The following is a 27,033-nucleotide window of genomic DNA, read 5'->3' as shown; positions in this document are numbered from 1 at the left end:
ATGGGATTTTTTTACCCTTTTCCTTGTATTTAAGTAGGGGGCAAATTCCAAAGGAAACAAATAAAATAGAACTCAAATAAATCAGTGGATCTTCCCGTGTATTGTATTTCACACTGTAGATCACAAGCTAAGAAATGCTGATACATCTCCACATTTTATTCTTTATTTCTCCCTGAACATTTCCAAGCTGTTCCTCCTTTATAATTTCTCAGCAGTCTCTTCTCAACAGTAGTTAGAGACAGGTTTTAAGATATATTAGAGAACTCTCTTGTTTTCTTCAGTGTGTTCAAAGCGTGATCAAAATTGAACTTTTAGACCCTAAGCAATTTGCTAAATGCTACTCACTGCTTTCTGCAAGTTCAGCTGTAATGCTCAGAATAGGAAAGCATTATTCGTAGGAAAAAGTGTGGGATCTACCTTAGGATGTTGCTGTAAGAAACATGAATTGATGCACCCAATGTAATTCAAGTTCTTCCTTCTCAGGAAATTTTGTGACTTAAGGAAATCCTATACAGCCTTGATGGTGTTCAGTATGATACTACATCAGTGCCTACTGGCAGATATTGAAATGGAGCCTTCCAAAGCCAAGAAGCTTGGAAAAGCAACAGCCTCTGATATAAATATCCCCATCTTTCTTGTGCATCAGGCAAGGGAAGGAACATATTCTACATACTATATGCAATGCCAGTGGGCTATAAGTGTGCTTTTTAAAGCTAATACAAATGAAAAGTGCTGAACTCATTCATTCTGGGTAAAAATAGAATCATGGATTACTAGTCTTTATTCTTAGGACATTTAAAGTGGCAGCATTAATAAATTGTGTTATTTTCTGTTTGTTTCATAGTACTTTGGATTGTGCTTGAATGTTACTTATAACAGTACATTTGCATCTTTTCCAGAATTTCTTGCATTTCCACTGCATCCCAATTTTGTGTTATAATCTTATTATAACTATCATCACAAAATATGTAAAAAACACCCATGTAATCTGCAGAAAGTCAATCAAATAATAGCAGAGGTTTTCCAAAGTAGTGGCACTAGAATGTATCCCCTAGAAAGCAAATGTCTAGCACAAAAGGGCATTTTTACATCATATTAGGCGTTATATACCACATTAGATTAAAGAAGCATGATGTTAAAACAGTTAAGCTAAACCAGAACAACTGTGTATAGACACTTTGGCTTATATTGAAGCCTGACTTACTCCAGTTTATTTCTCTTTAGTTTTCCAAGCCAGGTATAAAATGATACGTGGTATCTACTCTTACAATTGTCATGACTTTGCTGTAAAGACACACATTTAACTGATTTTGTTAAGCACGTACAATTTGTGGACTTTGTACCACCCCAAAGGGTTAATGTGAAAACCATCTGTAGATCTAACTGGAGATCTTACGGAGGGCTAAATGTAATAGACGGGATAAACTTCTAAGACAAGGCTGCATTACCTAATGTTTTATCTTATCCTCTGCTCCTGTTGTTGCCACAATGCTATGGCAGTGTGACAGCTAGGGCACACAAAGCTCTTGCAATCTTCTGTCTTTTTAACTACCTATTCTATGTGCAGTTAACCCAGTAGTCGCAGTCAGTAGCCTCCTGCAATCTCCTCTACATTTCTCACTCATCTTTCGCATCTGTGTATATGGGTCACTGTGAAGGATGAGAAAAATGGAGGTCAAGTGAAAGAAGACTAATATAGTACCTGAAGTTCAGTCTCCAAAAGGGAGAAGGGGTGGGGTGGGGGGTGGAGGGGGTAAGTATCTCTGCAAGTGTTAGACACCTTTAGAGAAGAAGAACCTGCTTGACCTGATGATCTTGTGTTTACTTTCAGTAGGGTTAAGAAGAGTCAGTGGGCTCACTGAATTTAAATTCTTGTAATCTGGTAACTTTGCTCTTCTGGATTTAGCAACAGCCAGCTGCCTTGCCAGGACAAATGGCATGGTACAATATGGTACAGTATTGAGCTTTGTGATGGCCACTGCTTGATGCTACTAAGTATTACAATGGCTTCCTTGGCCTCAAGCAACACAAACTAAAATTAATACTGATGACAACTGTTGTAGCATTAGATGATATTTTAGAGCAGAAGAATGAAAGTCCTTAGCCCACATATTTAGAGTGCTGTCATCCTATAAACAGAGGGAGTTGGTTTTAGTGCACTCTCATCCATTTACTGCACTAAGCAGTTGATCAGTCTTAGAGAGACTTACTGAGTTGCCCTAGGTCCTGCAGAAAATTGATAGCAAAGCCAGATACTGAATTCAGAATTTGTATGTAACAGTTCGTAATATCCTCACTCAAAGACCACCTTTCATTCCTTACATGCAATCGGAAAGCAATTTTTAAAGCATTAGCTGAGATGTAACTTTAAAAATCATGAAAGCATGTAAAGTATAGCAATGACTTAACCTCAAAATGTTAACAAATGCTGAGGGGAATGAACCTACAAATCAAGACAATCACACTCCATTACTGTGAAGAAGCTGAGAAGTCCAGAGCACGCTGTTCCTAAAAGAAGTAGAATTTTTTTATGGAGATTCCTCTGAGCCTTTGTAGAAACCTTCTGACTGTACATTCCCTTATTCCCTCCCACAGTCACTATATGTAGGTCATTAATCATCTGTTCAGAAATCTGCATTATGTACAGGAAAAAAAAGCTTAGGTTTGGAGAGCCATATACCTGCCCCATAAAACAAGCAGTTTCCTGGTAGACTCACATTCCAGATGTAACTGGAGGCCCAAAAAGGGGGAAAAATCCAGTGGCTCTACTGAGCTTACTGCAGGCTGTGACCCCATGTGCTCAGCTGTCCTAAACATTGTCCTCCGCCTTTGCAGGAGCACATTAACTCAAACCCGTGGTCATACAAATAGGGTGATGCACCTTCCAGGCTAGAAATGACATACATAATGGGGTGGAGGGCTGGTAGAGTGAACTGTAGGTGCAGGTTAGCCCCAGACCATGCAGCAAGAGAGGGTTTCTGCTCTTTGGCTGCCCAGAGAGGAGAGCAAACACATGGAGAGGAGGTGTTGCCAAATAGCTTGTAGGGATCTCACATGTGGAAACAGCTATGAGATACCCTGAAGCTCCTGAATGAGAGGAACCAGATCATTAATTGTCAAAGGATGGATATGGGAAAAGAACAGTTGTGGGTGTAAGGATGGTCGAATGAGATTAACGTAAGTACAGTAGTGTATTGGACAAATAACGGGCATAGTAGCAAGGAGAGATGGGTTTGACCTGACAGATACAGCTGATGTGCCCAAAGTCTGAATGTTCCAGCACTGTCACTGGCAGACAGTTTTATTACCCTGAAATAAACCTTGGAGGAGGATGAAAATTGCTTGATTCCTTGCAATTCTTTAAAAAAAGATGGGTATATATTGTCATAGATTTCTAATGCATCAAATAGCATCTACCCTAAGCAGTATATGCCTTTGTTTTTTATAACTAGCAAAAGGAGTACCTAGCACCCAACCAAGGAGTAGAAATGAGCAGCTAAGAAATCAGCTTTCAGTATATCTCACTTTCCCCCACAGCTCAGGACTTCAGACTGAGATATTTTTTAAAGTGTGAATTACAAAACTTGCTGTGTCTGATGGCATCCCTGAGAGCAATATAAAAAAAGTTATATTGAGTTGTCACAGCAAGTTTTAAGTTACCTAAATGCTATATTCTTTAAGGTTCATCAAGTTTCTGTGGTTCTGTAAAAATAATAATGATATATATAAAAGCATATCTGACTTTTCTAAGCTAGTATTTGAAGGATAGTGCCTTTTATGTAGGAACAGTAAGATAATAATTCTGCGTTAGTATTAATAGTATGACACAATCTACTTTAATCAATAGATGTATTTTTATAAAGCTGGACATGCTACAGCTTCAAAATCATGACCAATATCCAAATAGTCATTACCTAACCTGTACATTTGAGAATGCAAGGGAATTTCTGCAGTTAGCAACTGAACTAAAAAAATGGCATGTTTGCATGGAGGCTTTGAAAATATTATCACATTCTGTTTCTGTAATGATTAATCTATGTAGTGCATACTCTTAAATAATAAAAGTAATAAAAGAGTACATAAGTCTCTACTGTGGATGTGGTTATACCTGAACCTACACATTTTTCCAGTCTGCTTCATCTGTAGGGGCTATTTTCATGCACTTGTATCCAGACCCATTTTGCCATAATACTAAAACCTTGCCAGAAACTCTGCCAACTTAATAAACCAGCATTTCTGTACCAACAGTACTGCATAGATGCTCTCATACCCGTGTGATAGCTTCATGTTCATCTAAACAACCAACTAAAAAAATGGGTTTTGATGAAAATTAAGAATTCGTCCAATTGCTGCCACGTGACCTAACAATGAACACTCATGTTATCATAAAGCATTCCTATATGAGAAGAAATTTCAGGGTTCATTCTCTATCTCTTTGTGAAAAATCCAGGGGTTTGCGATGAAAATATATTCTTCAGGTAAAAAGTGGAGAAAAGAACAAAGCTCAGTACGGAGGTACCATCTTTAGGCTGATTGCTGCTATTTAGGTCATCTATATCCCTGGCTTTGTTAGTATAGCTGTGTCAGTCAGGAGGGTCAAAGAAGGTATTGCATTTTATCCCTTAAAGATGCATGTGCATATAAAAAGTGAGTTTCAATGGAGCTTTTTACCATCTGATCAAAATGCAAGAGTAAAAAAGAATGACATGGCTTTTGGAGGGAGAAAGCAAAGCTTTATTTTCCAAGTCCACACAATGAAATTCTACCTTTCTGTCTGTCATTTGCCTTGGTTCCATGTCACTTTATATAAAGGAAAGTTTCTAGCCAGAAGGTTCCAGAAGTTCAGTTATTTTTCCTCCATTTAACCATAAAACATTTTGTATCTCTGCTCTTACAGAGATAATTAATTTCTGATACGTAAACTCTTTTCAATCTCATATCATGAGAGGTGTACATATACATATCACAATTTTGTTTTCACATATATAAAACTATCACAATAGAAACTTTCTGTAAAACTTAAATTTAGATACTAGAAAACAATGGATGTCATTATTTTGCAGACCTCAGTGATTAATATGCAATAGTGAGAAAAGCAATGTTGTCAAAGTATCCACAGTGTGTTTACAAACACTTTATAAAGAGCAGTCCCAGTTTGTACCCACCTTTGTTCCTGTCAAAGTCAGCATCACAATTCCCATGGACCAGGTCAAAATTTTCATTATCCTTGAGATTTTTGGTTTGCCTACACCAAAAAAAGCTAACTCAACTGTAACTAGAGACAATATAGTAATATAAAATCAAAGATTATATAGTCTTTATGTGTTTATTATGCAAATGAGAACATTTTAATTGTATTTTCACTTCTATTTTTTAAATAACATTCCAGCAGGACAGCAGTTATTTCATGTTTGTATTGTGTGCCTTTATATTTGGGGAAAAAAGTTACTTGCTGTTTCAGTTCTGTCATTCAAAACCAAATGAGAAGCAGACTAACCTTGGAGATGTTAACATACTCCTTCTGCTTAAAAGCTTTATGCATGTAAAAAAATTGGGGAGGAATTATAAACATAGAGTATATTGTATGTAACGATTGCTTTTCTGACCACAAGAAAAGAAAAGTTTGGGGAAAGTTCTACTGAGATAGCTCCTTTTGTGAAAGGCTTTGTCGTAAGACAATCAGTTTAGCCTTGCCTGGAACAGCAGATGTGCTGTGATAATTTTAATAAGATTTCTGCACCTTAAAAAGTTTCCTAGTCCTTTTGTTCATCTATTTCCCTTGGTAGCTTTTTAAAAGAACTGTCAGTTGATTTTGCAGCTGAGAGTATTTTCAAAGTTGACAACGCTGTTTATTGTCTCTGTGCAAAGAGGGTGAAATCAATTTCTCATGAGTATTTGAGCCCTGGGGTCAATGAACTGAATTTCGATTATGGAAATGACAAGTTACTTACACTTGTTGTCATTTAAGAAAAGTATTTCTTGTGTTTCATTATATTTTTGCATTTGGCATTCTGATCACTGCACTGATGTCCATGCAGTGCTCCACCCTAGACTACTAGAAATCTGGGCAGGCAGTTGTCAACCCGTGTTATTTGGAAGCGTTCTTGTTTACAAAGTTGGATGCTAAACACCGAGAAAGTATCAGACCAAAAGGGATTAATTTGATGGCCTTTACGTGGTTAAATAGTGGTTAGGACCTTTCTTGAAGTCCTGCATTTTTTAATATGCAGAATGTGACGTTCTGTCTTCAACCATAACATACTAACAATACAGATTACTCATTTAGTGCAAATTGTCCTGCAGATGGGTACAAGTGACAAAGTGGTTTATGATGCACCGATGTGGCATTGAAAGGAAGAGTCAAATAGTATGAAGCTGTCAAAAAGACAGTTATGAGACAGACAAACTATGAATCCTCTGCTCCTTCCGGGAGGCAGTTACTTGTTAGTAGGGTGACTCACACCACTAACTTCTCATCACTTGGAATTAATAGCCCAACCCAGAGCATGTACACTAAAGCAGGCCTTTTCTGATGGCCCTTCAATTGCTTAATTTGCATTTGTTTGGCAACTTGAAATATATATGCAAGTACTAAATATTGTTACAGTGCATGAACAGAAATTAAGACTGGAGCTTCCATACATTCATCTATTCTTAGCTGAAAGTGAATAGCTATTTAATAAATTATTAATGACTGTGTCAAGTAAAAGACTCTGCTGTCTGACTGTTGGAGGAACCTTTTTTAGGGCCTCTTTTCTGTCCACTCCATGAATCTTGCATCCTTAGTTACGTAGTGCTACAACTACCAGGAAGTGTTTTAAGTGCCCTTCAGGCGGGAATACATTTGAAATTACATTTTACATATCCTAGGTAATATCTCCTTTCTTTCAGTGCAATGTAGAGGGTGGCCTGGAAATTTTCACTGTATGTACTGTGTTTAAAGAAAAATAAAAAATAATCAAATAGGGCTGACTGGGGGTTTTTTATAAAAGCTGCTCTGCATCTCTGTGAACTAAGCTTTAAGAAAGCTAGGTAAATCTCTTTGTAGGATTTAGTCAAGGAGAGGCCTGGTTCTTGGATCCTGTTCATGCCTGAAGTCAGACAGTGTTCAGTCAGTGCATTTAAAACTAAAGTTCCTGTGGGAACAGGTACTCATGAACTTTTCAGTAAAAAGAAAGTTACCTTCAGGTTAGGCAGTACCTGAGTGGGGGTGCATGCTTGCCATTTTTTATTGGATTCATTAATGCCTCCCATGTTCTACTTTAGCCTCTGAAATTATCTGGTTCTTTTTCTTTGTCCTCTGATTCTGTTACTCAGCTCCTTACTCCACAAGTTGGCTGACTGACTTCATGGGAAAGAGCAGAGCAACACTCCCGGGTTTCAGCTGTCCTGTCTCAAGATTGAGGAAATAAGGACAAAAGCAGGGGAAACATGAATCCTTTCACTTCTCCCAGAGATTCACTTCCATGTTATAGTTAGAAAAATCTCTTGGTTAAGATAATGCATGTTCATTTTCCTTTTCTCCCTGTTGTTGCAATGGTGCCATGCAATCCACTGGGTGATGAGTTATACAGGCCTTCCTTCATCCGGTGAGAAAAGTGCTGCCATATGTGGCTGCATGAGCTTTTACACTGGGATTAACCGTTCCTGTTTTTTGGTTTTTTTAATTGCCCCTCATACAATGCATTTAACACTACCTAGATTAATAGACCTTTCTTCTATTATTTTCCAGTTCTCTTTTACTGTATTAGCATGGAGTGCTCTACTCAGAATCTGATAAAAGACCATGTACAGTTACTGTTACGGGTGTTGTTACTATTAATAACAATAACAGTAACTTGTTTGAAGTGGTACCCATAACTCAATAGCTGTTTTCCAAGAACAAATAGCAGAGACAATCCCTGACCTCACAGACCATGGCACTCGAAGACAACCAAACAAATAGTTCAGGAGAATGGTATAACAAAAAAGGTGACTGCAGAAATCAACAGTTTTCATTAGTCAGCTTAGCAAAGAAGCACGGTGAGAGGAAATTTAAAGGTGGAATTGAAAGAAAATTTCTCATAAGCAAGGCTAGAAACAGGTGTTGTATGGAGTAAGGCATGGAGGTGATTTGAAGGATTGCCAGAAAGACAGAAACCAGTGGGAATATTAGGACAATGATGTAGGTTTGTGAAGCCAAATGAACAGTGCTCTTCTGGTGTTTCTTAAACCTAGATGTTTCTAAACTTCTGGTATTTCTAAACCTGAATCATTCTTTTGCCTGCAGTAGTGGGTAGAATAGCACTTATTTTATGCAAGAGAATGATAAAGAATCATTGCTTATCAGCATGTTTGTACTTGCTATGATATCCCAGGTTATCCAAAGTAGAAATCACACCCAAACACAAGCAGTTCTACAGATGTTGGTTAATTTATTGGGAGACTTTTTCCATAAACATTTCAGTGTTGTTAAAAGACTTTCAGTGACTTATTTGGAAGCACTGCCAACAAGATGCTTGTGTGACTTTCTTCTGATGGGAGTATAGCACAAGTGGCCTCTCACTATCAAGTTTAGTAAATAGATGGTCTTCTATAATATTTTGGTATGATGAGTGTTCTATTCAGACAAAGATTAGAATATTGCAGGGTCATTTAGCATCCATCTGTTACACTTTTGGCTGTCCGATTCAGTTGCACAGGGTGGTTCAAAACCCCTCTCCAAGCTAATGAATCAGGCTTTCAGAATGTGTTTATTACCTAGACCTCACAAGGGCTTGTGGCATGTCTCAACTCGAACCTTAAAAAAAAACCCCAACATTCAAAATATATTCAATTAGTACTTTTTGTCTGTAGAGCAACTGTGATAGTTTTATGAGAAAATTAAAGAAAAATTCATTATGAAGGTAATTAGAAACTTCAGAATGTCCAGACTGCATTCAAAGTAAAGGATATTAATTTTGTTTATTGAGTTAGAATTAGTAAAACATTTGGAAATGTCTGTTCATTGAGATTATGAGATTACTTGGTTGCGGGAGACATCTTACATCTTTCTCCGGCTTGGGCTGTGGAAAACAAGGAACGTGTAACACAGGAAAAGCAAATGCTCAGTTGCCATCTGTGAAATGGAATGGATAAGACATAAGTTACTGTACTAATAAGTGTGCCATTTGTGCAGCTTCCACAGATGACAGTGCAGCAGAGAAGAAAGGTGGAACACTTCATGCCGGCTTAATTGTTGGCATTCTAGTCCTGGTCCTCATTGTGGCTGCTGCCATCCTCGTGACCGTCTATATGTATCATCATCCAACGTCAGCAGCTAGTCTCTTCTTTATAGAGGTAAGACAAAAGTAAGATGTGTCACTAGTCCTGTCACTTGGCTAGGATAATTGAGATCTCCTGAATAGAACTTTCTTAACTAAATCTAGAAAGTATTTTTGTGTTTGTAGTTTAAGCTTTGAAGAAATGGACCTCTCCTAGCAGGTGATGCTGTTTTATTCTTAGCATGTTTGTCACTCAGCTTCTTCTTTAACTACCATTGCTATTTTTTTTGTTGTTGTTTTTTTACACAGAACATAACAATAAAAGATAGATCTCAGATACCACTCCACCTCTTTCCTATCCTTAATTTTCCTCACAATAGCATTTTTCCGTTAGCTTTCATGTGCACTGGCATTTTAATTCAGGACATATATTTTTTCTATTATTTTCCTGTGGAAAAATAAAACATATTCATTCTTAATTCTCAAAAAACAGCTTATTTAAAGTAAGTTTTTAGCTGGAAACCTGTGTTAGCTGTTTCATACATTCATTTGTAGAAATCTTTTAACATTTTGCCTCAGAGTGTGAAAAAGATTCTTTTCACCTAATTTTAACATCTAAATCTAATATCATCTCCCTTTGCTCCTTTTATTAGTGTAGAAAGAAAGAGACTCTTTTACACCATGATTCATCTGACCTATTTGAGACATCTCCTTTAGGATTAGATAAATTACCAGTTTTCTCCCTCAAATACAGATAACTAACTTAGGTGCAGACATCTACATTGCAGATACTGACATTTATTCAGTTTAACTCCGCTGTACATGACAATACGAGAAAGGAACATTTTCCATAGGTGTTTGATTCTACAAAAAACTATGAATACCTACACCTACTTGGTTTTTTTTCAACTCAGCAATGTTCCGCTGCCTTATGGTAAGTATAGAGCTGCTAAACATGAAAGAAAACACTGTCTGTTCATAACCCCCACTTGCAGTACTCCCTTACTTTCAAGAGCCTGGGCACTTTCTAATCAGCAATAGCGAAGAGACAGAACCACTGGAAGTGTCATTAGCAATGTATCTGGGGGTTGCTTAGGTAAAAGCCTGGACCAGGAAGTTACAGACATTCATTCTTAGTGACAGCACTGAGAATTGAAGTAAGACACGAACAGAATGATTCATCTTTAAAATCATCTTATAATAAATATACTGCTTAGATGCAATTGTAGTGTCAAAAATCAAAATGAATTGTTTATCAGTATTTCAGGCTCAAGCAGTGTAACTGTGTTAACCATTGGGGAACAGCATCCATGTAATAAAGTCAGTAGTTTTCTTTCATCTCTATGTGACATTTCAAGATAGTTCTCTATTGATGTAGACAAAAAAAACTACACTGAAGAACTTGTACAAAACAGAAGGATTTGTCCCTTTCTTTTTTTTCCCAAACAGATTGAATTGCTATTCTTTCACGCTAAGTAAAACGAGTTTCTTATCTGTTATGATGTGACTGAAAGGCTAAGTAACTGGCAACACCATTTTTTAAGAAGAGAAGAATGCCAAATTGAAACACACATATATTTCTTTATTTTTGTTCTCAGTGCAGTAATGGCATGTTATTTTGTTCATTGATATCACACTCATCATGCAAACAGTGGTGCTTTAATCACTTTTGTTAAACCCATTCCTCTGAATTTAATTTTTAGGTGACATTAATCAATCTATGCAGTCAAAGCTAAAATGTTTTTAGCAAGTGATGGAGGCTTTTAGAAAAAATAGAAAAACAATCTTTCTGTTTCAATAAAGGAGAAATAATTGAATAAGGTCAGGAGGAAGTAAATCAGTCAAAATCAATTTTATGCAAAATATGGTATAAACTACATCCTCTTTTGGTTACTAGGAAAATTGTGATACCTGTGAAGAATCAGCCATTTAGCAAGAATTATAAAAAGTTCTAGACATGAAGGGGTAGCCTTTCCCTGTGAGTGGTAAAACCACTGATGCAGTGGTAAAATCACAAGGGATGGAGAAAGGGATTACTGTTTCAGAACATTTCCACAAATTCCAATACTTTAAAGCCATTGTTGGTATCGTAAGCATAGAAGAACAGAATAAGGTAATCCATTCTGGAAATGAAATTGCTTTTAAGTTTAATATTTTAATTTCCAAAGGAAAAAAAATAGTTTGACCAATTCAAGAAATAAATAGTTGAATATATTATTCTTATATTTATTTGATCTATAGGATGTACATGTTTCCAATATAGAGGGAAACGTATCTTCTCAGACTTGTGTTTTGAAACTGAAGTACAGGAAAAAAAGGCATAACTGGTATAAATAGGTCACTTCTATAAAAAAGCATTACTTGTTCTATTTGTGCAATTAAAAAATATTTGAGTGAGCTGTTACAGATAATGTGGTACCCCACATACCACAGCAGACAAGCTGCATTATTTATGGGAAATGAATGAAATGTGGATCTGATGTTAGTATTCTGGGGAAAGAGCTCAAGAAGATTGTCATGGGCTTGGTCATGAAATGAGAACAAGCACATAAATATTTCAGAAAATAATATCGTTTCGTATGACTCTTGATTAATAAAGCAGGTTGCACAATTAAAACAGGATGTGACAGATGGACAGGCAGCTCCCTCATACAGTTGTCTAAAAAATTCCTAGTATACTGTAGTCTGGCATCAAGTCTTCTAGCTAAATCAAGATCTGCATCAGTTTATCTATCATCAGTAATAAATATAAATCTAAGGCTGGGCAAAATAAAGAATGGGGACCTGCCCCATTTATGCTTACTTTTAAAGAAGCTACGTTATACAGGCATCATATTGACCTTAAACATAGCATTCATTCAAAACTGTAGGACAACTAATAGAGAAACTTCTTTTTACATCTAAGATTCTAGGGTGCTGTCATGATCATGTAGATACAGCATCATTTTCAGTCAGATTCTGTTGGGGTTTTTAGGTTAAGGGCTACATAAGGAATTTTGGGTGGATTTGTTTTATAGTTATGACTAGTTACTGAATAAAGAAAAGTATAATAAACTGATCTCGTATCTGAGGCTTTAAGTCTTTCTCCCTTGTATTCTCTGCAGATAGCACCCAATATTTACTTATCACCTCACTCAGATTTTCACATAGTTCATCTTGAATCCCACTCGTGATGCCACTCATGTTTATCATGCAGTCCCTTTTCTCAGTGAGCTCCCCCAGATAAGGATAAATACACCCACACTTTGACTACACTGTTTAACTTTGCACTGATAAATGTAATCCCATGTGACACCTCTGAGCACCATCAGATGATATCCTGAGTGCACTAGTTGGTTTAAATAAGTGATACACAAACCCCAAGAAAAATGCCATTTATTCCAAAAGCAACTATTGTCTTAAAACAGCGTCGCATTATTCTCTGATTTTTTTACCCCTAAAGTCTGAAGAAAACACTTCCTCTGGTAGTTTTGTTCATAACTGTTGAGCACAATGCGTATGTGCAGCCCCACCTGGAACAAAAATAGCTATTTTGAACAAACAGCATGAGAAGTCTTGAATGCCAATGCTATTCAATTTGCCCATGATAGTATATCATTTTAAAAGAATAGCATCCAAACAGTTCAATAGGTTTTCAAAAAAGTTCCCCTTTTCATTAATTGTGTAGAAGATACAAATAGAAATGAAATGTTTTCTTGATTCTTCCAGCCCCCACACTATTCAACATGTGTTTCATTGTTTAAGTTGGACACTTCTCTGGTGACCTTAAGACAGGATGAATTATCAGCTTTTAAAGTTAAGGGAGTTCTAGTCAAAGTTCCAATGAATGCGGGCCCTTTCTAAACGCTGAGAGTAAATGTTGACTAAAGATTAGCATGCAGAGTGACACAAGAGATATTGTATGCTTTGGTCTTTTATTTATTTATGGTTATCCCTGTGGTATTTCCCCTCCATTGAATTTGTTTTTGTTGCCAATAATTTCCCTTTTTGAATGCAGTTCCATACCTACTCTTACCTTGAGGAATCTTGTGTCTCTTGAGTATACCTTGAATTTATTTGCACTGTTTTTTGTAAAGTAGCATACATGTCAAATAGTGCTCTTCGTGTCTTTTTGAGCAAAGCAGAAGCTTATGTTGAAAATCTAGCTATAGCACATATAGCTACACACTAGCTATACCACAATTAAAAAGTAATTAATTTATTCACTAACCTATGTAGTGGACTTGCATTTGGGATTTGATGTTTGGTGACCAAGAAGCCAAGCATGATGACCCAACTCTAGTGGATTGCATGCCTGTGAAATAGATCATACCTAAAGTTATACGGATATCTGGAGCTGAACAGGGGTAAAGAAATTCCCAGCTGAGTCAGATGGATTTGCTCAAAATCCAGTGAGTTGTGGGCCAAATAGCAGCTTTAGTATTACTGATTTTACTTCTTCCCTTCTTTTTCTTTATGTTATTTTTTTCTTACATTTTTAACATTTATTGATTTGCATTTGTGTATGAACTTTGGCATTGAGGGCAATTAATGTCCTTGGAACATTTAAAAAATTGAAAAGCAAGGCATAAGGCAAACTCTTTTGCTCAGATGTCTTTTGCCTCTTTGCAACCAGTTATCTGTGGACAGAAATGTCCAAAATGACATAAGAAGATTTCATGTGCATGCTTTTTTTGTGGTTTTGTTACCTTCCTTACTTAAATGTTGGTCGAGAGTCCTTTTAATGTTTGAAACTTAGCTCAGCTGTCATCCCATTGCTCTCCCTTTGGGGAAGCAGAGACAACATGATCTGGTCACAGCTGAGAAGACAGCAGAGGCCAATATGAAAGCAGGGAGTCAGACATTGCTATGTCTTTTCTCAGCTGGACACAGAGATATACCATTGCTGAACATGCTTATGTAAGGCTCAACAACAGCAGAGTAAGATTCTCTGGCAGTTCTCTGCGGGTAGAGGATTTTAAGGAGTCTAACATTGCAAACTGGGACCATCTTAACCTCAGGCAAAGAGCCTTTCTTTTGTATTCAGCTTATAGGTACAAAACCAAATCCAATTTATTAACACATGTAGACTCTGAAGCTGTAGAGATATGAGTGAATTCACAGCCTGTGTATTTCTTAGCAGTGGCTGTGTGTGTCTTAATAGCAGTTAATGTTACACACTGAACAGCGGTGTGGGTGTTTGTGGTTACAAATTATCATTCTTTTGAATTAAGATCCCATTTTAAAGGTCACAGCCTTTGCATTCATGTTCCCACTCCCTCCGGAGGTTTTCCAGAGCTTTATTGTGCTGATTCATCTCCTTAGAAACATGCATGTACACTCACACACACATATGCATATACCTATGACTTTTTTAGTCATTTTATTTACTTAATTTTGGATGTTTAAACTGAATAATTTCACAAATCTGTTTTTTCAAGTGGTCACACATACAGCTGGACTGATGCTATGGAGCTAGGAGGTGACCTTGGGGAGAAAGAGACGGAGGAAGGAATGAGCAGCTGCAGATATTCAGCAAATAAAATAATAGTGCGTGATCAGAGCCTGGGGGATGCACCTTGACTCTTCCTGATTTAACTTAAATTATGTCTTTACTAGTAAATTAAATAAGCCTGGGCCTGGTTTTTAGCGTGAAGATCAACCAGCATGGAAGGGACTGCATGTCCTTTAACTCTGTCAGCCTCACAGTAAGGTGGTAGTGTGCAGACTATTAGCATGGACTGAGGATGGCTCCTGAATCCTGAGCCCTAGCTGGGGTGGTCTGGGAAAGCACTAATTGTTGGGTATTTTTTTCTAACAGTTTTGCTATATAGGGGATGTGTTGCTGTATCTGGAAACATTCAATGGCATGCAGATCTAGCAGTAGATTTTCTTTGGATTTTGACCTTGTTCTCATCCCTTGTCTGATTAGAGGAAGGAAACAAAAGGAGAAAATAGTCAAAAAAGCCAGAGACAGTTCTTGGTGTTCAGAGCTCATAGAATTAAGGGGCATTTCTGGCTCACTGTTCTACATCTCTGCTGATAGCAGCACAACACAAATAAGAGACATCATTTAACAGCCAGCCCTGTTCTCCATGCACCATTTCCAGGTTTTTGCATTAATGTCACAGATGCAGTGTATCTTCAAATAAATTAGAAATAAATAGGAGACAGAGTAAAAAGGAAAGAAGGATTTTTTTTTTAAGAGAGTCACATCCTCAGCTGGCTTAGACAGGTGATGAAGCTGATACAGCTCTGCCGATTTCTTTAGGGATATGGCTTGTTGTTTTTATTACATACACATTTTAAAGGGGATTATGCTTTTAGTTGGAAAAGGGCTTGACATGGTCATCAATTTGTTTTTGTCCAGAAGTTTGGGCTGAATTGTGTTTCATGAAGATGATGATTAAAAAGAAGAGAACAAGCATCATTTTTATCTTCTTTCAAACTCCTGCAGCATCCTGGCATTTGGGGTATTGTCATTGATCTTGCTGTCTTTGCCTTGTACTGATAGTAAAGTTATTTTTTCCAAAGCTTATCCAGCTCAGCAGGAACCAGCAGCTCAGCAGGGGAAACCTATGTCAGTCACAAGGGAGAAGCTCTAAAATAAATAATCAACACTGACAATAAAAGTCAAAGGTGGGGAGGAAGGAGGCTTTCTGTTTCTCATCTGTCAGCAACCATCTACTTAGATGAACTTAAGACTGCAGAAACATTGTTATAACAAGAAGTGGTTTAAATCACAAAGAGATACTTTAATCAAGCACTTCTATCAAAAAGAAATATAAATGAAGCCAGTAAATGATCCTGCTGAATTTTAAGTCTGAAGCAATCTTTATTTCAGAACAGTTTCTTCAAAATATTAAATTAAAATGGTGCGGGCAATTGATCTTTTCTTATTTCTGGAAATACCTATCAGAAGTACAGTTTCAGATATTTGAAGCCTCATGCATTTTTGGCTGTGATTTGCCAAATAAATTGGGTGTTTCTAGGAGAGATTAAAGACTGATGCACAAATTATAACTGCTTAAAAGTATTTCAGCTGACTTTGAGCACACAAACACCTGTTATGGACAGCATAACTGGTAACAAAAAGATCTTTTTGTCATGACAAAGCAGAAGGCCTGGATACCCAGATAGATGAGCAGTGGACAACAGTACTTAGACTAAAGGGTCTTCGTGATATCACGTTAAACATATGGTCACTTAGTACTAGACCTTACTATAGGTTTTTTTCCCTTTTCTTAATCCATTTGAGTATGTCATTACAATTTTTCTGGGGTTTTGACAATTGATTCGGAATTTGGATAACTCCTGTATTTACATATTTCCAGTTAAGAGAGTTAAATAGGTCTTGTTGGCAAAACGTGGTTAAAGAGTACAGCTTTTAAACAGATTTAAATGTCTTATGCCCTTGAATTAGACAAAGAACTTGACATCAGTGGAAATGTAAGATGCAGTCTTCAATAGAAACAGTGAAACAGTCCTCTGAAAGTTTGAAAGATTTGAAATACAGGGAAATAATCAATAGATAGAGAAGACAAAGTTGCATCAGAGCATTCAGCCTAAAAAGTGTTCAATAACTTTAACTTTTGTGTAGTTTAGTGGGAAATTAAGTTTGCTAGGGATCTCTGGAGAGTCTTTGAAGACTTTGAAAGATTGACCTTATGTGAATTCAAGTATTTGTACTCATATAAACTCAGTTTGGAAAGAGAATCTCTGTGTGTCTTGGTGAAATCCATTGTGCAGGTGTACTGCTGGAGAGGAAGAAGGTTTGATCCATGCACAACCACTCCGGGATTTTATGCTGGTTAAAATATACGAAGGAACTTTTGATAACCTTTTAGAAAATTTTGAGAAGGAAATTTGTGTGTGGCAGGGCTGGAAAGACGACAGAGTACAGGTTTTTCATTATGTTTTCCATTCACTGCTTTTCTGACATTGCAGATCTGTACAGAATCATGCTCATTGCATTTTTCTGTATTGAATGAAGGATAGGATGAGTATGGGGTGGGGATAGTAGGGGATAGGGTGTAAGAATATCAAATATGTAATAAATGTTGCCAAGTTCCTTCTGTTCATTACTGATAAAAACTTTTCTTCGTGCAGATGTATGAAAGAAAACGTAAAAGCTTAGAATTACTGCAGCTAACAAAATATACATTATTACAATTGCTTTTAATGAATTAGCATCTCAGGTGAAAAGTGTTAACTGGCATCAATTTTAGAGATAGGGTATAATGTCAGACCAGAATCTCTCAAGAGCAGAGCATCAGTCTTCAAATACGAGGATTTCAACAGAACTTTATACAACTTAAAATTTATTTTTCTGTAGCATCTACAAAGTAGATTTCATTTCTTGTTTATGTGTACTCAGTTTATTCTTTTCAAATTTTTTTAAAATCCATTAAAAAATCTTAAATGGATTTTGTACCGGCTTCTGGAAATCTGAATTGATCACTTCCTTTGTTTTCAAGATAATACTCATTTGAGACACTGGTTGGTTTCTAGTCTGTAAGTCAGTGTAGAAATACATAATTTTTACTGAATTTTACCTATTTACTAAACTGTAGCAAACTGTTCCATTCTTATTTTATAGTTGCATTATAGGTGATCTGGTGGCTCATAATAGGTACGAGCCTTGCTGACAGTAGAAAATAAATGGCTTCACTTTAAATGATCTCTGGACAGTTAACACAGGCCCATAAGATAAAAACTGGTGGGTTCTTTTCCCTTTCTTCTCTTTCTATATGATCAGGTTTACTAGAACTTTCTGTGTAAAATTCCACCAATACAAATTTCAACTTGAGCCATTTTTTTCTCTTTTTCCTACGAAAGTTACTGTTCAGCCGGAAATAAGATAGTCTAAAGCTAGTAGCCTCAAAAAAATTCTAGACTGTAGCACTGGAAACCATGTTCAGATCATATCAACTGAATTTTGTTTAGACAATATTCAATTAAGTGCGCTCACATATGTATCAAACTTTTTTTTTTAATCATGGCTTAATGAGGTCTTGCCATTTTGATAAATAAAAGAGTCCCTGTGAGGCTCAGGATTTCCTCATGTTGAAAGATGTCAAAAGAAGAAACTGGTCAACCACGAGAACACACTCCGAGACCTTTCTGTGCAACAACAGTGAGAAGATACTCCAGTCACCACCCTTTAGTATTTATTCATAGATAGAATCTCCTCTTTTATTTCTCAGTTGATAAATAATATCCATTCTGCCTCTACTGCAAGATTTACATAAAGATACTTATGCTAGCCTTGGTATTGCTGTAGGAAGTCAAATGGACTGCACAGCCACAAACGGTGGTGTAGACAGACATGATGTGAGAAGCATGGAAGGTAGATCTTACTTCCCAGGAATTATCCAACTGCTAGTTTCTTTCATTTTATCTTACTGATATTCAATAGGAACTAACTTTTTTTTAATGTGTATCATAAATTATTATTCTACATCCTGACATGTATCTTCTGCATCCTGGTCATGTAAGGTGACAAGTGCTTTTCCCTCATCCCTATTTGATTAAAATAATGAACCCAAGGAAGCTTCAGTCCTATGAGAAAAATCCTAGTCCTACTTTCCTGCTTTGTAATACACTGAAAGGAAGCAGGAGTTACAACTCTCCAGCCACACAGCTCAGAGGATTTCCTGTAAGAGTTCTAATTCCAGAGAAAGAAGCATTTTTTTTTTCCTGTTAAATTGGATGAAAAAACTAAGGAATTACTTAAAATACTCAAAATACTCAGCTTGTTTCATTGTTGCTTGGGCTTTGGAGATGGAGGGAGGGGGGGGGTGAGTGAGGCGAGTAGGTTGTTTTGTATGTTCTTACTACTCTGCTTCACAGAGAATAAAAGAGAGGAATGTACCAGGCATTTCCTCAGCTGCTTCAGCAACTCAAGTAGCTTTGTACCTTCTGACATCAAGTTACTTTTTGTTTTATCAATTAAAATTGTAATGTCTCTACATCTTTTTTGGGGGTCAGTACACAAGTCAATTAATTGATAGCTTGTCAATGCTCTCTTTTAAGACTGGCAACCACTTGCATTACCCACATGAACACAAAGAAGCTGAAATTAAACAGATTCACTAGGCATGGAAAATTTCACCTCAGGCATGAAGAGAAAACACAGAAAGGTGTAATTGTAATATTTGAAGATGACCTTCAAATCTGTTGGTTTATTTCTGGAACAACAGCTTATGTTTATATTGTATCACATGGTGTCATTAGAACTGATACACATCTGTTCCATATTTCATTATCTGGAAAGGTCAATTAAAAAAAGTAGCCCAAAACAGTAGATTTAGTTTCTACAGCAACATAGCAAGGAAGTAGTGACTAATCATGGGAACATCTTAAAATGAAATCAGGGAGCAACTTAATAGATTAAAACTCAGCTCATCCTTGTATGCTGCCATTTGAGACTGTTTCTAATTATTTTGTCCAAGTAGTTTTCCAATGGTTTTTCATTTTCTCTTTTCATTAGAGACATCTTGGTCAAATTCTTTTCTCATTTATACCAGTGTAAATCAGGAATAAGTTCTTTACATTTAATTGAATTATTTCTGATTTACTTTAGTGAGTCTGAGAACAGAATATGACCCTTTCTCTTTAGCAGTAACCAACTGTCCTTCTTAATTTTGAAACCATATTGAATCAAGCTTAGGTACAAAAGGATTTCCGAAGTTTGAATAGACTAAGTTTTCATATTACGAAAAGACATCCTTTAAAGAGGAGAGTGTTCTGCCTTCCTACTTGGAAGGAAGGTGTTGCATTGAAAGGCCTGGGATTTTAAATTACCTGCCACACAGAGTTTAATTCTGGATGCCTCAAAAATAACCTGATCCTGCGATGGGAGAAAAAGAAATCAGTTGCTTTATATGTATCTTCCTAACGGCAATCACTTGAGGAAGTCTTTGTGCTGTACCCACAGACAGCTGTGTGGTTAGTGGCTGCTGCCCTGCAGCACCATGAGTACCAGTATAATGTCATGGCTATGGCTGTTCTGTGATCCCCTGCACCACCCCTCAGCAGCATGATATATTGTTAGTGATCAGAAGGCAACCAAAATGGGGTACTATGGGTACAGAAAATCAAATGCAATGTTGATTTTCAGAAGAAAGATCATAAAGTAAAAGTGTTTAGATTTTGAACTGTCAGTGAAAATACAGGATGAAACTAATTTTCACTGTTTGTCCTCTTGTTTTCCTGCAACGTTTCTATGTAGGTTGCTATATCTTCCAGTCCTCCTTCCAAGCAGATTTTAACTGAGGTCATTAAAGACAAAGACATATGTATCAGCATATTTGACAGATAAAATTTTCAATAGAGAATAATCATTTAGGAGAAATAGTTTCCCTACTTTCCTAAAAGCTATGCCCTTTGACAGAATCTCAGCTTAGTCACCCAAAAGTCTAAGCTTTCCAAGCTATTAATTAGTTTGAAAATACAGGATTTTTAAAGCAGTTTTCCTTCCCAAAGGCATCACAGTCATACAGGAATTGTTTCATCTGCCTTTGAGAAGATCTGTTTCTTTTCTCTGTTTATTAGCTGTTTTTAAAGCAGGCACAAAAGATCCTAATGAAAATTGGTTAGGGCCTCTTAAGACCCTTGTTATCCAAAGGTTGTAAGAGTTTAAATGAAATGGTTGCTTCTAGTTGAACCATCAAAGCAAACTACGCACTTAGAAATTATGTAATTTGAAGTAGAAAGTCATTATTTTGGCAGTTTTGCATAAGCATGCATAAATTTTGTTCTAAATAATTTTTAACAGTACGGTTTCTGTGGACTCTGCTACACATTCTCGCTTGTTAGCAAATTCCTATGCAGAATTAGGAAGGAATAGCAGTGGACAGATCTTTTAGGGGGTGGTGGATCAGTAGGTCTTTGTATGATGAAATTCACAGATCCACTGATTAGCAGTATTAGACAGGAGCTATTTCATTATCCTCATTCCTAGGACTTGTGACAATTATGTAGGTCCTTGAGAACAGCTATCACCCACAAATTTAGAAAGAAGGATTATTTCCTCTAATTTTTGCTGCTGAACTGTGCTTCTCCATTCCTATAACAACTATGCAGAGTAGGTTTTAGCATGAGAGAGAGACCAAAATTACGGGGCATTGTTTTTATTATTACTAATTTTATTACTAATTAATTCTTGTACCCTTCATATACTGAAAGTTTATTTTCCTCTTCTTGGTGTTGTTGTTGTTGTTGTTACAGCGACGTCCAAGCAGATGGCCAGCAATGAAATTCAGAAGAGGATCTGGACATCCTGCCTATGCTGAAGTGGAACCTGTTGGAGAAAAAGAAGGGTTCATTGTATCAGAGCAGTGCTAAAATTTCTAGAACAGAACACCAGTACTGGCCTACAGGTGTAAGACATTTACTTTGCCTCTCTTTAAAGAAAAGGAGCCCTAAGCTGCTGTAGCCTGATAGAAAGAAGATTTTGGATAAGCTTTGTCCAAGAAGAAAAACTATCTAAGATACCAGATTACCACTGCACAATAGTTTTTGTTGGTGGACTGAGACACAATGGTTCATGCAGAACACTTGTCAGTGGACACCCACGGTATCAGAACTATGGCACAAGTGCCATGTTATTGGCTTTAGGTATGGGGATGCACAGTAATCGAAAACATAATAAAGCTTTGGTGCACAAGGGTATTACCCTTTGCTTCAAATGTTCTTCTCTGGTATCTCAAAGACTGAGTGACAAGTCTGTACTCTTTCAGAGCAAAGAGCACTGATCAGTGTTCACAGGTGATTGAGTATCTCAATGCAGGTAAAGAAGAAAAAAATGAATTTTCCAATACTTCTACAAGTGGATGTGAAATACACTCACTTTTCAATTCTAAATTAACCTGCCCACATAATTGAGGGAATCACAATGTATATGCTTTCCAGTAGTACAAGGTTTCTGGTACGTTGCTGTTTACTATCCTTCTAAACAACTCATGATATACGAATTGGTAAGAAATTAGGGCAACAGAGAATTTTCACAATGGTGAAATTATTTTATTTCATGGAAGTTCACAATGAAATAGGACTGATTTTCAGTTTCAGTGTTCGCTAAAAATTAATAAGGTTTGTTCCAAAGGATGTCTTTCCTTCTGAGCAGTAGGCTGAAGTAAAGGCAACAGATACTTTTAGCTGCCAGAGATCTTATGGATCATTTCTTAGGCAATGTGATATGAAAAATAAGATTTTAAACAAATGGGTTTCTATCCTTTGCCATTTCATTGTGAGTCCTTACTGAGAAGCACCACAGACTGCAATGCACCCCTTCCAGAGATTCAGATACAAGTGTTATTGAACCCTGCTGATTCATACAGTGATTTTGTTTAATGCACATAGTAGCTGCATAAATATATATAAAAATATATTTTTTTTTATAGCTAACACAAGGCGGGCTCTTGTGACTGTTAAGACTGCATTTTTGTCATCCAGACAAAGGAAATGGATTGCATTACTGCATATTTCCACTGAGTTGTAAAATAATCCTTAATCTTAGAATATTTTTATGTTGTGTAGGGAAGGTGGTTGATGTAGTTGCAGTGCCATAACTTTTCTGCCTATTGGAACCACTCTTTCTTTAATATTGACCCTTTCCCTCCCTGTTTAGGGAAAGACAAGACTATAAATTCACACCATCAAAAAGAGTTACTCCTTTTATGGAAGGGGTTAATATACACTGAGACCCAGATCTTCCATGAGGAGTAGAAACCTAAATACTTTGATGATTTGGTCCTGAGCTATTAAAATATTAAATTCAGGTATTGTATGTATTTTTCATCATAGTCATTGACTATCAAATTTTTTACATACTGTACAAGGCACTTGAACCATTTTAAAGTGAGGTATACAACATTTGCAGTTTTGGATCTCAAGCAGTTAAAAGAAGTTGTAGATACCACCTTAATAGTACAGTTATTTACATTTCTTGTTGATGCTTGTATGGTCTAAATTTGATTACTTAATGCTGTTAAAAAAAAAAAAAAAACAAACATGATTTTTACTTGCTATTTTGTTCAGTAAATAATACAATACTGTATTTTCTGTATTCTTTTATTCTGTGTAACACACTTATTTTCATCTGTTTTAAATCATCTAGCGTGAGATTGAAACTGTTCAAAATCTAACTGGTATTAATCTGAAGGTACTAACAAACACATTGTCTTGAAGCCTGGTGAAAGCCTGTGGCAAGTATTTGGTTAAATTTGTGGGGGTCTGCTGAGCCCCATTTCTAATAGGGAGGGATTAAATTGCAGGCCATTAATTCCAATAGCAATAACCAAATGTATGCACATATTTCTGGAGACACTCATTTTTATTAAATAAAAAGTTATCAGTGCAGCACATCATTTAGACACATATTTGGTGGCAATACTCATCATTAGTTTTTCTAGAAATCTTGGAAGTCACTAGCTAGGGTTCATGGGCCAAATGAAGCAATTGTAGAACTTCCATTTGAAGCATGCTGGAATCCTGTTTGAAATAATTTTTATTTCAGAGCACATCTTGGCAAATTACACTAAGAAATTTACAAAAATCTACGCACTACGGCAATAAGTTCAAGGGATATTTCATATACGTAAAGAAGATTTATATTATTATGGGTTTACAGGTCTGCACTTTGGCTGATTCACTCACAGTTTTCATGTTTTTGCCCATGTATGTAATACGTGTCATACAGTGGAGCTGACAGAATGTTTGCAACATGATTAGACAAACTACAACAATTTTAAAATCTGGTATTTTGATTACTTTTGTTTCAAGGCACTCTGGCACAGCTCAAGGATGTTTGTTAGTATTTGCAAACTAACTTAAATTTCGTACTACTTCGGAAAATAATAGCAATTTTTTTTTTCACTCTTTGTCCACCTTTCATAATTTGGTGGCAGATTTCAGTGGTCTTTGGGGAGCATCACAGTGTACTTCTTTTGATTTTTGCCATGATGTTATATGCTATGGATCATAACATGATGAGTTGCTGGGTTTTTTTAATAAGATTGATAGGCTTATGTCTGATTAGAACTGATATCTGAAGAGAAAACCTCTTGCATACTAATGGATGTATAGTGTCTCTTTGGTGTCTGCTTTGATATATTCTGTGGTATGTTCTATTTATCCCAGTAGGCAAAAGTTAATTAAGTAATCTGTTGCTGTTTTGTAATTCCATCTGGTTTTCTAATTTTTTAATAATTAAAATTGCCACATTAAAAATTATGCAAATATTAATCTATAGGTGTGATGAACTATTGACATTAACTGAGAATCCGATTCTTATCATTTTATAGAGCACCAGGTTAATTGATCCAGACCAAAAAAGTGTAATGTAACCACATGTCAGAGACCCATCTGAAATGTTATTCAACAATTCATAAAGAAATTTCCATGCAGGTCTCTGAAACAGTGGCATCACTAGCATTCCCACTGGTCCTTCATTTGAAAGTACTTCAGAATATTTCATTTGTTTAAATGCTTACTTACAGAGTCATTTATTCTAACAGTTATTTTAATTCTTAAACTTTCCTGTAAATTTGTGTATCTAATGCATGTAATGATTGCAAGGTCTCCCAAAATTATAATTTCTTATTATTTTTCATTTTAGTGTTAAATGTTCCATAACACCTAATACTCTCAGTGCTATGCTTCAGCTCATCCTGTTTCATAGAAAAAAGGAAAATTTGAACTACAAGGATTCAAAATACATTATTTCTAAATCTCAGTAAGATGAAATAATAAATCAGATACATGTATCACATACAGAGATTTTTTTGAAAAAAGACCCTTAAATTTGCAAAATTGTATTTAGACATTACAAAATTCTGGAACTTCGGAAGAAGTGGAATTGTAATCTCAGTCCCACGTGCATACATATAATGATGATGTCTTATTTAATTGCCTGCTATGTTTCTCAGTGCACCCTATGACAATTTGGACGTAGAGAATGCAGGTTGTTTGTAAGAAGAAGCTATTCCATATTTTTCTCCTCCTTGTTCATACTGTCCAAACTCAGAAGACAAATCTATTTTTTTTCATGGATTTCTTTTCATTACCCATCATTGTTATACTTAAGGGATACATATACCTTGATACACTTGTGTTCTGAGCATTCCTGTGAAGGTAGAGAATTTTCCTGTTCTGAGCATTCCTGTGAAGGTAGAGAATTTTCCAGAGAAGACCAATGTGAAACTGTTCTTCCTTGTCTAATAATTGCCTTCCTTGTTCTCAGTAGCTTCAGCTGCGAATGACATAGATATCTTGTAAGTAAAAACCTCCTTCATTGCACCATTATAATTTAGTTTCAGATCAAGTTTGTTTTCTACAAATAATGTATGTGATGGAATTCTGGGGAAAAACATGGTTCATCACTGTATTTTGAATGTGGGAGCCAAATTAAATTTTCACAAGTTGAACAGAATATTTGACTTCACCATTTTTCCTTGGTCAACACAGTTCAAACCATAAAGCTCACTACACATGTATCTGAGCCAAATGGATAGTTGAATCACTAGTTTGTCATCCAAATGTGGATAGCAATGGAAAAGGAAGTGAGGAGCCAGTTTGCCAGTGAGCAGGGAAGAGATTTTCTTTACAGAAGAGTAAAAAAGGCTTCCAAAGAAAAACACGAGACTGTTTCTGTATTCTGTGAGGGCACCTCTTGGATAAGCAAAAGAAACTGTAAATGACAACATCCATCTTTTTTATTTGTAGAGAATCTCTAAACAAGACTCTGCAAGCAGTTGGCATGAGCTGTCAGTATTTCACATAGTGGGTGGGTGACTGGAGCATGCAGAGTAATCCATGTTGGTTCATGTTCTAGCTCACAGACCATCAAAGGAATATTTCCTCTTAGAGTGAATACAGTGGCTGAAACAATGGCAATGTTACTATTTCCTGACAATAGCAGTGAAATTTTGTATACAGACAAGATTTGGCATCCACATAGAAGGTTTCTTATCTGCACAAAATCACAGTACCTACAGCAAGAGTATTAGCCATTAGGAGTACTGGAATAGAGCACAAATTTAGCTCAGATCAACATTTTTGCTCTCAGGGATTTTTTATTTTTTTTTCCACTGAGGAGAAAGAATAGCAGCAAGAACTGTTTTCCAGAGTAAGAGCATTGGATTCCTTATAAATGTGCATCTTCTTGCAGAGAACTACATGAAGCTTGAAGCCTAAAAAACTCCAGGATTAAATGCTACTGAGCAATAAGGTAGCATTCACCCTAATTCTCATGTTTTACGCTGAGACTTCAGCTGCTGAGACTGATAGCTGCTACTGTTTTTCTTTATGGATGTAATGGTAAGTTGGGTTTGAATGTTGGGTTTTGGAGTATGGATTTTTTTTGAAGCAAGAGGAAGAAAAGGGAAAAATGCAGGAGGGGAGGGAAGAGGTGTCAGTATTTCCAAGTGTTCTAGAGGCAGGGCAAGAAACCTTATGTACAGCCTTGAAAGCATCAGTACCATATGCCAGTGGCACTGAGTGAGAACACATGAGGTCTTCCTTCATGTCCAGCTCCATCATTTAAAAATCAGAAATGTCACCAGAACCACTAACTTCCATATAAATCTGCAGAAGTCAATATTTCATCTGATGGAGGGCTTATGTCATTCTTTACGGGAAGAAAGCTTGAACCGCAAGCAGCATTTTGAGATGGAACAGTGTGCCAGTAGTATTTTACCAGAAGCTAAATGTGATAAAGCAGGATGCACCTTGCATAAAGCTGAAAGGGACAAATGAGATTAATTTTATCCAGAAAATTAATTATCTTTACGGCTGGAGCAATGCTAAA

General features: G+C 36.4%; 1 protein-coding gene across 2 annotated transcripts in view; it reads left to right on the top strand.

Moving 5' to 3' along the window:
* Positions 1 to 25,656, top strand: part of PLXDC2 (plexin domain containing 2) — a 279,425-nt gene extending 253,769 nt beyond the window's left edge. For both annotated transcript variants that reach the window (XM_074900172.1, XM_074900174.1), the window contains exons 13-14: positions 9,158 to 9,318; positions 21,453 to 25,656. In XM_074900172.1, the coding sequence (XP_074756273.1) occupies positions 9,158 to 9,318; positions 21,453 to 21,569 (278 nt within the window). In that variant the 3' untranslated portion in view covers positions 21,570 to 25,656. The remainder of the gene's footprint in view (positions 1 to 9,157; positions 9,319 to 21,452) is intronic.
* Positions 25,657 to 27,033: the final 1,377 nt, after the last annotated feature.

Source organism: Athene noctua, chromosome 2, assembly GCF_965140245.1.
Source record: "Athene noctua chromosome 2, bAthNoc1.hap1.1, whole genome shotgun sequence".
NCBI classification, from domain to species: domain Eukaryota; kingdom Metazoa; phylum Chordata; class Aves; order Strigiformes; family Strigidae; genus Athene; species Athene noctua.
This window is presented reverse-complemented; position numbering and strand designations above follow the sequence as displayed.